Source organism: Notamacropus eugenii, chromosome 3 (genome assembly GCF_028372415.1).
Source record: "Notamacropus eugenii isolate mMacEug1 chromosome 3, mMacEug1.pri_v2, whole genome shotgun sequence".
Classification (NCBI taxonomy): domain Eukaryota; kingdom Metazoa; phylum Chordata; class Mammalia; order Diprotodontia; family Macropodidae; genus Notamacropus; species Notamacropus eugenii.
The window spans coordinates 202,959,275-202,973,091 of record NC_092874.1 but is presented as its reverse complement, the minus strand read 5'-3'; the positions used below and the strand labels follow the sequence as shown (position 1 = coordinate 202,973,091).

At 36.6% G+C, this 13,817-nt stretch overlaps 1 protein-coding gene across 4 annotated transcripts in view; it reads left to right on the top strand.

Moving 5' to 3' along the window:
• The window catches only part of TULP3 (TUB like protein 3), a 55,363-nt gene that overhangs the window by 24,367 nt on the left and 17,179 nt on the right, over window positions 1-13,817 (top strand). For all 4 annotated transcript variants that reach the window (XM_072654025.1, XM_072654027.1, XM_072654028.1 and 1 more), the window contains exons 3-4: window positions 8,948-9,110; window positions 9,515-9,691. In XM_072654025.1, the coding sequence (XP_072510126.1) occupies window positions 8,948-9,110; window positions 9,515-9,691 (340 nt within the window). The remainder of the gene's footprint in view (window positions 1-8,947; window positions 9,111-9,514; window positions 9,692-13,817) is intronic.

Below are 13,817 nucleotides of genomic sequence, written 5' to 3'. Positions count from 1 at the left end.
TGTAGTTTATGCAGACCTGGTAATCTGGACTTGTTGACAAACTGAATTGGGTCAGTAATACTGTTTAAAGGTGTCACATTTTAGACTTTGGCTGTAGCACATACAATAAAAGCTATATTGTACCCTATCAGTTGGAAGATTCTCAGTACCAGGATTCCTGACATAAATATTATATATTTATTATTATTATTATTCCTGATGTAAGTATAATATGTTCAATATGAATTTCTGGTCTAGTAAATTTGAGAAATCTTTGAAAAGTGACATATTTTATAATGAGGTTTAATTAGAAATATACACTCTTTAGAGGGTAGGGACTTTGTCAGATACTTCTCTGTCTCCATCCATACTGTTAGGCATGTTCTCCCTCTACTCTTATTTCAGAGAGTTTATCGATTCTTATGGTTTTATCATTTTAATGTCAGTGACTTTATAATCTTCATCTTCAGTCTCAATTCTTGTCTTAGCTCTAATCTTGTATCTCCAAAAATATACGGCCATCTCCATTTGAATGACCCATAGTGATCTCATGCATGGTGAACTCATCTCCATACATGCAGCAAGTTTCCTCCGTCAGTGATGCCAGCATTCCCTTGGTCTCTCAATCAAAATACAAATCATCCCTTTCCTTGTACATTGATAAATCACCAAGTCCTTTTACTTATTTTTTCAAAATATGTCTTCTTAATTCTTTCCATTCCCATTGCTGTTACATTAATATAGGTCCTCATGGTTTCAGACCTAAATTACTAAATCAACTTCCTAATTGTATTTATTTTCTGTACTTTTTTATAAGAAATAGTTTGGCATGATGGATAAAGACCTGTTCTCTGAGTCAGGAAGACCTGAGTTCTAGTCCCACTTTTCACACATGCTGGCTATGCATGCGTGTGAGAGATCCTGGGCAAGTCACTTAAACTCCGTCAATGCCTCACGCAACTCTCTAAAGCTATAAATTTGCAGGAAAGATGTCAGTGTCCATTGGTAAAGGGTTCCTTATCAAGACCACCTTACACTAATGAAATCATGAGTCCAATTGGAAAAATATATGTGTGAAAAAAAAAAATATATATATATATATATATACATAAATATATATATGCATACATATGTTCACATATGTGTATGTGTGTTTGTTGTTTCCCTTGATTTTATATTTCCAGCATGTAGTATGGTATGTGGCAATCAGAGAATTCGGAATCAGAATATAGTTCCTTAGGAACACAGAGACACCTTAGTTATGGAATATTAGTGCCGTCTGTTGGAAAACATCAAGTTATCACAGCCTTTTTGGTAATAGGTTAGTCATCCCTATGCTCCTATTATCAGTGTACCCCCTAGATGTAGAAACTTCCCAAACAAATGGCTGATGATGGAGTGAACTTGCAGACCAGATTGACCTTTGGCCTAGTGTAATGTTAGTAGAATTCCTCTCCCATTAATAGGCCTTACACATGGAACCTGTGGTCACATGAAGCTCAGACTGAGAGGAGCTTACCCAAGGAAGAGAGAGACAGAGAGAGAGACAGAGAGACAGAGACAGAGAGAGAGAGAGAGAGAGAGAGAGAGAGAGAAAGGGAGAGAAAAGAGAGAAAGGGAGAGAGAGAGAAAGAGAGAGAGAGAAGCAAGCTGTGAGTGGGCAAAGGGAGGAATTTGTCTACGGTAACTTGTTTTTTGTGGGGAGTCTTGACAAAAAGAAGGTTTAAGATTTTGGCACTCCCTGGATTGATGATGAGTACCCTGTTAAATCTTACCTCCTGGTATTCTAATGATGTCTCAAATAAATATTTTGGTTTTGCCTTTGAGGAAGAGAGTTTATTATATTTTGTGAATTTACCCTGGAAATATGCATGCATATTCATAGTGGCTGCTATGTATCACATTACAAATGGTGATGAGGATGGGATCGCAAAATATAAAACCTCTACTTGGAGACAGGAAGGCTCTAGGGAAGGGAATGGTATCCCAGAATGGGAGAATTTACCTTATTCCTTCCTAGTGAGAGAATGGGCTAAAAGCACAGGACTTTTGCAACAGCAATGCGATACCTATAGCAGCTGCTATAAATATGCATGCGTATTTCCAGGGTAAATTTTCAAAATATAAATAACTCTCTTTCTCAAAGGCAAAACCAAAATATTTATTCAGATACTAGAAAGCCAATTCTACCATGGTAGCAAAGAAGTTTATATACATCACCAATCCAGGGAGTACCAACATTCCTAAGCCTTCCCTCTGTTAGGCCTCCTCACAAACAAGCTCTCCTAGGCAAAATTCCTCCCTCTCTCACACTAGCTGCTCTGCCTCAGTTCTGCCTCACTCTCTTGTAGCTGTGCCTGACTCTTCCTGTTCCACTGTTCTGCAGACTCCTTCAACCATGCTATGTGACTCAGGCTTCATCACAGCAGTCAGCTGGGCCCCAGCTCAAAGCAGGTCACATAGGCCCATTAATGGGTGGGAAAGATCTTCCTATTCCATTAACATTACAACTTTGTGAAAACTGGGAACCCAAGCTACAGAAAGGAGAAGCCATAGATTTAGAAAGATGTTTGCAAGGAATACCAATAGAATTTGGGAAGGAAATGGCAAGACTTTGTAGAGGAGGATGGGCATTGTTAATAAGTTATCATGTTATATGTAAAAGTAGAGACAAATTGCTGGAGGAAAAGCTTTAGCTGAAAAAGGAGTCAGCTGATTTGCATGAGAAGCTTTCTATGCTATAGCATCAGAACTTCCCTTCAGAGGAGCAAACTAGAAAGTATCAGGTGATAGTAGAAAAGACAGCTGTGAGTTTAGCTCAGAAAAAGAAGAGAAAAGTTAACAAGAGGAAGGTGCATGTAACCCTTACACATGCAGGGCCTGACTGGGACCCAGATACCTTGGAGGAAGATGCATGGGAGGAAAATGAAACAAATTTAGATGAGGAAGCTTCTAGAAATTTGGATATTCGTCCAGTACTACAAAGAAAGGAAGGGGGCCACACAGTGTTTAAGGATTTTACTCAGTAGGAGGTCACAGATATTATAAATCGATTCACTCAAAAAATTGGAGAATCACTAGTATCTTGGATGGTGAGAATCAGTGACAAGGGTGCCAGAGGAGTATGGGTAGATAACATAGATTATTTGAAATTTATTGGTATTAGTCAGAATCCTTTTGTACAACAAACTTTTAGGGATTATCATATTCAAGGAAGTAGCAATGGAACTAATTTGTTAGTTTTAGCTGCTGAGGGATGCAATAAACAGTATCCCACTGACTCTCTGTGGTTGAGTAGAGACAGACCCTGGTATTTCCTTAGAGGCTGTATAAGAAAGTTAAAGGAAGAGATAATGAAAACTGCAATTATGATTGGAGATGCAGATATATACCACAGCACTCCCTTAACAATTTCTCATAGAAACATAATAGTGAAGACTGCTCCTCTTGCTTATAAATGCGTGATTCTGACTCTACTAATTGGGTCAATAGGACCCTCTCTTTCAGAGGTGCTAGATAAGATTGCACAATTAGGTGACTTAGGGAAATGGGGAAAGGATAAATTTCCCCAAGAAAGATGAGAAAATAGCCAGTGGATTCAGTCAGAATAGATTAACAAAGAGAGGAATGTTTACTGCTTTATTGAGAGCAGGAACAGATAATGAAAGAATAGATGGTATTCCAGCTAATAAACTAAATAAGATATACTGGGAAAAGGGATTTAATATTAGACAGAATAGGGAAGTAATAACTACCCCTACAAATCTTCCTGCATCATTGTATCCAAGTTTGTCACATCTACAGGGAGAATAGGAGACTGACCAACCCCCACCTCGGATTAAATAAGTATACAGATGGAATTACAGACCTTATATCAGTTTAACTATATATTAGAAAATTGGATCAACCACTATAACTAAGTCATTAATAGATGCTGGAGTGGAGGCCTCCCTTATATATGGAAACCCAGATAAATTTAAATATGGAACCCCTATTACCATCACAGGACTGGGAGGGGCTGAAATACTAACCAGACAAGTTAAACTAATGATGAAAAGAATATACAGTGGTAATTTTACCCGTTCCTGAATATATCATTGGGATAAATATATTGAGAGGTAGGAATTTAAATTTGCCTGAGGGGAGATACCAATTTGCAGTAAGGGAGATAGGAATTAATGCAGTTCTGGTGGGTTCTTGGACTCCAGAAGCATGGCTGATGCTATATTTACCCTACTTCTGGTTATTGTCTCCTTATTCTTTTTGGCCTTTGTCTGTTTAACCTGTTTGCTAGATTTGTTTACTATAGGCTTAGTGCCTTCCACTTGTAGATGACTGACCGATTAAGATGGATGTCACTCTCTGTCCAAGACTATGATACCTCACCCCTGGACGTGGCATTGACCAAGCTCCACATACTCGATAAGGAACTGACCCTTCAAATAGAACTTCAAGAGGCAGGGATAGCTCCATGTCCAATTTCAGCAGGAAGTAGTTTCAGAAGATGAGACCAAGGGATTTTGGGACCCATTCATTTGAGGAGGGAAGATGGGGTGCTTATGCCCATGCCCCCACCCTAAGACATTATTTTATGTGTTTATTTTGTGTTGTCCCTTTTATATTGTCATGCAAGTTATGTTGATAGAAGTTATTCCTAAAGTCCTATTGGCCTGTGTAATATATATGAAAGATCTTGGAGCCAAATGTAAAGTCAATAGAATAGGAAGATCTTCTCCACCCATTAATAGGCCTAACACATGGAAACTGTGGTCACATGGAGCCTGGATCACATGGAGCTCAGACTGGGAGGAGTTTGCCTAAGGAAGAGAGAGAGAGAGAGAGAGAGAGAGAGAGAGAGAGAGAGAGAGAGAGAGAGTACATGAGCAGAGAGTGAGAGCAGGCAGAGCAGAGAGTGAGAGAAGCAAGCTGTGAGTGGGTGAAGGGAGGAATTTGTCTAGGGGACCTTGTTCTTGTGGGGAGGCCTGACAGAAAGAAGATTTAAGATGTTGGCACTCCCTGAATTAGTGATGAGTATCCTTTTAAATCTTACCTCCTGATATTCTAATGAGGTCCCAAGTAAATATTTTGATTTTGCCTTTGAGGAAGAAAGTTTATTATATTTTGTAAATTTACCCTGGAAATACACATGCATATCCATAATGGCTGCTGTGGGTATCATATTGGCATTATACCTAGGACCCCAGGGAATACATCAGAGACGTTTTAGTACTTTTAACTGGATGTATACAAAGACCATAACCAATGTATCTGGTCCTGCTGCTTCTTGCTTGTACATCTGTACAGCTGTAGCTAGTCTACCCTCAGAGAATTTGATAGTGTAAGGCTAAAACTCAATAGCTTCAAGGAATCCTCAAATAAACATCAAAAAATCTAGATAGTAATTAATTGGAGCTTCTTATAACTCACATGAGTTTTATTCTTGTTAAATGAAGAGGTCCCTAATTCTCTATGAAGGAAAGTTTTACTAACATATAATTTGCTCCATTCCTTTATCCTTTATTACAACTTTTGCTTTTCAGTCTTTCTTCCCTAGTGGTATAAGAGTAAGCTGTATTGTCAGATGTGGGAGAGAGTAGGATTCTTCAAGTTACCATAAGGAAGTTCTTGGAATTGCTAATTTTCTGGTCCATATGATGTGTGTGTATGTGTATTCACAAAGGCAACAGCCCTCCCTCACTCCAAACAAAGTGAAGTGCAAGTCATTTCTTCATCATTTCTCTGATGACATGGTCTTCTTTGGCAACGAAAGACGAACACAATGATCTAGCAGTGGATAAAACCACAGTGTAATAGAGTTTTATCAAATTTGTTTCTACTCTGACTTAAAAAGAACTATTCTATTTTCACTAATTCTATTTGAGCACTTTTTTTAGCATTTAAGAGAAAGGTAAACTATAAATAGGTGTCATTTGTCAATGTTATATCCAAATTTGCTTTGCATTTGTCATCTTGATCCTGGTATTCAAAACTCTCCAGAACCTGACTCCAATCTATCTTTCAACACTTATCTCATACTACTTCTCTTCATGTATTCTGTGTTACGGCCAAATTGGACTACTTTACCCCACCCTCACTCCTTCCATTCTTATTCTGTCTTTTGCCATCTCTGTGTCTTTATCCATTTCTGGAATGGATCCCATCCCCACCCCACTCCAACTCCCTGCCTCCATATGTTGGATTTGAAGGTTTAACCCAGGTGCTATTTCCCTTCATGAAAGCCTTTCCTCATTTTATCTTTAGCTTAGTGAGCCTGGGGACAGGCTTCAATTTCCCATAGTATCATACCTGACGTACTTTGCACTTGTCTCACTCTCTCTTCTAGCACAGTTAATTGTTTACATGCTTTATCTTCTTATTTGATTATAAACTTCCTGAGTGTATTGGGTTATTTTATGTATCACCCATACATGCCTTGCTTAATAAACGTTTCCTGAATTAGACTGAATCTCAAAGCCTAGACCTTATGAAGAAGCTATCATTTAGAACAAGTCACAATTCCACTTGTTCATGACGGTAACTTGCTAGCTCATAGTTACTGCTATGTATGCAGTTTACAGCGTTGCGGGGTAGTGATAGGTTAGATCTTAGTACCGCATTATAGTAACTTTGGCTTATAGTTTATGGTTTGTTTCTTGTTTGGCTATTAACTTAGCTGTAATTATTCTTTCTCTCTCCCTAACCGCTGCTAATAGTATGGCTCAAGTTACCATATTATCTGAGTCGTTTTTCTTCCATATGAAAGAGTAGATTAAAAAAAAAGACAACTTAATTTCCCCAGTACCTTCTGAAATTTGGTTGCCTTCATAGATTACTGGAGGGAAAATACTATGTTACTTTAGCAGCCTATTCCCTTCCCATCCATCAGTTCTTCTTCCCTGGCAACACTTTTCGGAAGCAGTGTTAGTGAAAAAAGGCAAAGTGAATGCTTATCCTTTTGCTTCATGGAAAATTTCCATTTAAACCTTGAGACTTGATAATTGCTTCAAGCATTGTAGATTATTTAACTGTTTACATGCTGTAAATTTAAACTTGTCAGTATTGTAAGGTTTTCCCTTTTTGTCCTTTATAATCTGTCACATTTTTACTGTTCTTTAGTTCTGTTTCCTTCTTACCACTCTGTCCTTTATTTACTTTTCAGGTAGCTTCCCTGGGAATTCTCGAGTTCTTTAGATTCTTAACCTGTTCTGCTATTTTCTTCTGTCCTTTGCATGTCTCTGATTCATTTCTGTTAATATGAAGTGAGTAAGAAAGTAAATCTAATTATCTTTTAGTAAAAAATTTAAACCCAAAAATCACTTCAAATTGGATCTACAAGTTTAATGAATTTAGCTAGGGAGTTAGGAACCTGTTATTTAGTTGTGAGTTTACCCTTTTTAAGATACACATATAGCACTTTATTTACAAATACAAGTAATAGAAGAACCCTTTTTAAACTCATAGTAAGGGACACGTGTGAAGCCTGTTAATCAGACTTTTACTACAATGTAGTTAAGTTTAAAGGGAGGAATATATTACCTACAGGTTATCTCCACAGCATTAAGTTACATAGTACCCAGCTTTGGGGTTTACAGTGTTTTTTTCTTTACCATTTATTATGTTGAAGTATTTTAACAAAATTTTAAATGAAAACAGTTTTTCATTTATGATAATTTCCATTTGAAAATGACCTTCAGCATAACAACAGCTGACACTTATATTGCACTTTAAGGTTCACAAAACCCTTCTTTCCTCAGAAGAACTCAAAGGTAAGTGTGCAAGTATTATTATTCCCATTTTACGGATAAGGAAACTGAGGCATAAAAGTTAAGTAACTTGACTATGGTCAGACTTAGCATGTATCAACCCTGTCCTTTCATATGAATGTTTAAAAGTAGTTCTACAGATTTTGTAAGCGTATATGTAATAATAGTTTTTGTGTACCCCTTCTATTCTCTTCATTTGTTTATTTCACCAGTGTTATTTTTATACTTAATAACCAATATTTATACTGTTATTTTGGTTCTGCTTTTTTTTTTTACTTAAAATTATTTCCTATCTTTCCATACTTTTTCATCATTTTAAGTTAACTATAATATTCTCTGACATTAATTTCTCATGGTTTATTTAGTTACCTCCTGTTACACATTTTCAGTTACTTATCATTACAATAACATTGTTATAAATATCTTTGAACATATGATGACTCTTTTTAAAAAATAAATTCTCCATAATTAGATTATTAAGTTGAAGAGTATGATTATTTTTGTAACTGGGATTCCAGATTATTCTTCAAAAAGATTTTGTCCATTTGCACTTATCTGTGAATTTATCTATTTTTCCACAATCCAGATGGCATTACATTTTCTCACTTTCACTTGTTTTCACTAATTTGTTGGATATGATCTGTTTACCCAAAAGTTGTTTTAATTTGTACGTTTTGTATGGTTTTTTTATTGGTTCACTTGTTTTCAGTCGTGTCTGACTCTTTGTGACCTCATTTAGCATTTTCTTGTCAAAGATACTGAAGTGATTTGCCACTTCCTTCTCCAACTCATTTGATAGATGAAGTAAACAGCGTTAGGTAACTTACCCAAGGTAGCACACTAGTAAGTGTTTGAGACCAGATTTGAACTCAAGAAGATAAATTTTCTTGACTCTAGCACTGGCACTCTACTCCACTGCACCACCTAGCTGCCTATTGTATGTTTTTAATTTTACCTGAATCATGGTCTCAGTTCTGCCAATAATGAATGGTGTGATTTTAGACAATTACATACCCCTCTATGCCAGTTTCCCCAGATCATAAACAAGGAGAATAAGCGCTTGCCTCATTATCTCATGAGGTTGTGGGAGTCAATGAAAGATACTTTCCAAGTTTTAAGTTTATTAGAATGAGTCCAAGATTCTGTTGTTATTACTATTATGGCAAGTGACAGCTATAGTTCTCATGATCATAATTATTTCATAGCGAGCTTTGCTGGAAAAGAAGCAAAGGAAGAAGCGTCTTGAGCCCCTCATGGTACAACCAAACCCAGAAGCCAGGCTGCGCCGGTCAAAGCCAAAAGCTTGTGAAGAGCAGACCCCTTTGGTGGAGCCTCACACCCACCTTGGCAATGATGTAGTTTTGCATGGTATGTACCTCGCCAGCATTCTTTCTTACCAGTGTTGAGGGTAGGCCAGGAAAACAGGTGGGCAAAAGGAACAGTCCTAGTAATCCTTTTAATATTACTCGTGTTCATAGATCTGATTTTAGAGGAGTCCCAGAGCCAAGATGTATCAGAAGTAGGACTGGAATCCCAGTCCCCCTAGTTTCTAAATAAGTTAGCCCTGCTGCAGTGCCTCTTACTATGTGCCTGCTATGGATATTGATTCTGGAATATTTCCTCAATTAATACATCATGAGGAACTTCAGGGATGTCAGAGGAGGGAGAAGGAGAAATGATTTAATTAAATATCCTTTAACTAATGAAATATATCAAGCTATTCAGGTGAACAACAGATATCTCTTTTCTCTGTTCCCTTTTATTCTCTCTAGGAATTGATGGTCCAGCTGCCTTTATGAAACCAGAGGCTCAAGATTTGAGAACCAAACTCCACGTTCTCTCAGTGGGCTCTTCTACCACAGAAGAAGAGTCTGAGGCAGACTTGGATGGAGAGAATATTGTAGACACTGCCTCGAAACCAGATCTCCAGGAACTTCTTCAGAAACGTGGTGAGGATTGGTGTGGATTTCTGTTCACAGGCTCATTTTACCATTTGTGATTTTTTTATACTCTTGTCATCAATGTTTAAGTTGATCAGTCAGATTCACTTCCAGCTGGATCATTAATTTATCAAGACAGCAAAGGACTTTACAGAGGTGAAGGTAACAAGCATCACAGACACTGGAGTATTAATGACTTTCAATAATGTTGGCAATTATCTTAATAATCTGGAATAACACATTAGAGAATTACCCTAAGAGTAAACCAAAGCCTCAGCAGCAAAATTGCTGTACATGAATTTAGTTATCTCCTAAGAATGTTCGGTTTCATTGTCTTACCTCTTTCTCTGACAGAGGTCCTGTTGAGTGCTGAAACTGTCCTTCACTGCAGGTGATGGGGAAAATATGAGTAACCAACCTCGAAAGAGCACAAGCTAAATCAAAACATTCCTTTTTCTAGTGCTCTTTTAATAGGTCATGTTCTCCCCTAAGGCTCTTATGTATTTTACTTAAGCATGGTATTCTGTTTCCCTTCAGAATAGACACATAGAATTTAATAGCTGGAAGGACCCTTTAGAGATCACTTAGTTAACTCCTCCATTTTACAAATGAAACTGAGGAATAGAGAAAGATGAAGTGCCTTCTGTGTCACACAGCTATTCGTTGTTCAGTCATTCCAGTTGTGTCCGAATCTTTGTGAACCCATTTGAAATTTTCTTGGCAAAGATACTGGAGGGATTTCCTTCTCCATTTCCTTCTCCAGCTTATTTGACAGGTGAGGAAACTGAGGCAAACAGTGTTAAGGGACTTGCCCAGGGTCACATAGCTAGTAAGTGTCTGAGGCCAGATTAGAACTCTCTAAGTCTTCCTGACTCCAGGCCTGTCACTCTATCCGTTGCACCACTAACTGCCCCTACTGTGACAGCTGTCACGTAGTAATAAGTGCTAGCTCTGGAACAGAACCCAGGGCCTGTAGCCATTTATGCCAAACTACTAGATCTTGTTGTATTATAACCACTGCTATATTCCTCCTCAGAAATGGCTTCAAAATACTGGATGAAACAAAAGTCACTTTAGGTCTATCTCCTCAAAATATATCTGTTTTTAAAGTCCACCATTAGCCTGGAGATAAAAGGGCTCTTCAAGAGGTGTTCGTTTGACAGCATATTTTTTGAAGTAGCTCCAATGGTGTCTTTTTTGAGAGATCAATCTATTAAGTGTAAGTTATTGTTAGAAAATTTCATCCTTTAAAACTTCTGTACGTATTGATGATGTCTTATCCTGCAAAGGAAAGTTAGTTTATATTACTTTGCTTTCAGAAGCATCCTTTTTTCACTAAATTTTCTTTTTTTATTATGAACTAAGCAGTCACTGTTAATTTTTAGTATTTATTTTTTATGTTAATTCTTTTTAAATTTTGAATTCTGAATTCTCTCCTTTCACATCCCTTCCCTACCTTTTACGAAGGCAAGAAAGGGAGTATTAGTTATGCATGTGAAATTGTATATACAAAGCATATTTCCATATTAGTCATTTTGTAAAATGCTATGTCATTCACAGTTGATCATCATATGATATTGGTGATGCTGTATGTAATGTTCTCCCCATTTTGCTCACTTCACTTTGCATCAGTTCATGGCTTTCCAGGTTTTTCAGAGAGCATCCTGCTCACCATTTTTTATAGCACAACAGTATTCCATCACAATCATGTCCCACATCTTGTTGAGCCATTCCCCAACTGATGGGTATCCCCTCAATTTCCAATTCTTTGCCACCACAAAAAGAACTACTATAAAATATTTTTGTACATATAAGGTCCTTTTCCTTTTTATTTTTTAATCTCTTTTGGATACAAATCTTGTAGTAGTATTGCTGGGTCAAAGAGTATATGTATGCATGATTGTATAGCCCTTTGATCATAGTTCATAGTTTGACCATTTCACCACCAGCAATGCATTAGTGTCCCAGTTTCCCTACATCCCCTCCAGCGTTTGTCATTTTCTTTTTCTTTCATTTTTGCCAATCTGATAGGTGTGAGGTGATACCTCAGAGTTGTTTTGACTTGCATATCTCTGATCATTAGTGATATAGAATATTTTCATATTATTATAGATAGGTTTGATTTCTTCTGAAAACTGCTGTTCATATCCTTTGACAAACAAAGAAATCTTAGTACGTTAGAAAAACCATTATTTCCATTATGTCCTGTTTCTTTTTAGTAATAGTATGTTACTAAATAGTAATATTTAGAATAGTAATATTCAGTCTCTAGCTGCTCCTTATTGTATTCTAACTACATATATTTTGAGTTAATGATGACTAAAATAATTCAGAATAAAATTCTAGACATTTCAGCTAAGTTCAATATTTTATTCTTTGACATATTGAATTGTTTTGTAAGGGTCTGAGAAATGTTTTAAAGACTAGAAAATAGGATTTTTTAGCATTTCAGATCATGCTATGTCCTATAATTCAGTTTTAAGCACTAATTGTTTAAGTTTGGCCTTCTCCTTTCTACAGATAGACATTTTCATTGATAAATATAGAAAACTACATGAATCATATTGCTCCAATGTAGATTATTGGGGAAGAATTTTAATTCATTTTCTGAAGTCACTTGAAATCAGAGTGGTATTATTTCTCCTTTGTATATGTATCACTTGGGGAAAATGTATCACGTACTGAAGCTACATAACTTTTATTCAATCTTAAGTAAAAGTATTCTGGATTATGAATTCCAAAACAGCAAAAACGAAAAAGAAAGCTAAAATTGTCCCTTGCACATAGTAAACACTCAGATATTCATTTCAACAACAATTTAGGGCCTACAGTGTATTTGTTGATTGAAAAATAAAAATCATACTGGGACACACTTAGGGCTCAAGGCTCTACTGGTGGGCTTGTTAGCATGCAAATCTATGTAACTACAAAAAAGGAGAGTGAAGGTACAGTTATTTTCCACAAAATTTCCACAATGATATGTTCCATTTTCATGTGTAGCAAAACTTCCAGAATGATGTGTATGCTTGAATTTCATATTAAATGAAATCAATAATTCTTATTGGTTAGCAAAGGACCTTTGCATGAAAACCTTATCTCACAGGGTGAATAGCCAGAATACAGAATACTCCGGAATACAGATTCCATTCAATTTAGGTAAATACAGATATGTCTTGTTAAGGCTTAAGTCACTGCAATCTAGAGCTGAAGTATTAAATGTAGGAAGAACATAGTTTGAGAATTCAGATGGCCTTTGATAAATTTGCGTACCACCAACCCTGAATCATTTAGCGTATGGTGTCAAAGACAAATAGGAAAGGGGGCCACTAAACCATATGTAAAGGTCATGATGGGTCACCAATGGACTTTGAAAACTACAAATTAATGTTATTTATGTTTTATTATATTTTTATTTATTTTATTAACTATTTCCCAGTTACTTTTTAATCTGATTCTAGCCACTGGGGCCTGTTGGGACCTCTTGTTTGACAACACTGATTTAGACAGTGTGCAAATGTGAACAGCGCATTCATTTCAGTAGGGCATCAAAGTGGAGTAAGAGTGGTGGGGAGAGCCACTGGTGAAGATAGCCCTCAAAATCTGTGATTTGGGAACTTTATCTCAGTGTAAACTTGAGCTTAAGAAGCAAAGAAAAAACACGACATTTCCACTAGTCCTTCCTCTGCCACATACTGTATGATGGAGGTAGGAGTACAATTCACTCTCCCTAACCCTCATCTAACTCAAAGAAATGTGAAGATAAAATTAGAATTTTGAAGGGGTAGGAATAGTTTATGAAGGGACTTTGAGACTTTTAGCATAAAAATGTTCTATAATTCCAAGGTTTCAGTATTGCTGTTGCTATTATCAACTCCCAAAGTCCCCAAATATGAGTGAGAACAAAATGCTAGAACACTTAGTAAACATTCTGGAATAAAGCAGAAGCATAGCAGTGTTAGATTGTACAAATTATGTAGTCTTCAAGGGAACAGTCAGATTTTCAGAAAAGGTAAGGAGAGACTATACAGCTCTTTTCACAGGAAATTTACTCCTAAAATGTGAAATAAATTGGCACTACAAAAGATTGACATTAGTTTTCCTCTATATTAAGACTTTTATTAATCATTTAACAAGC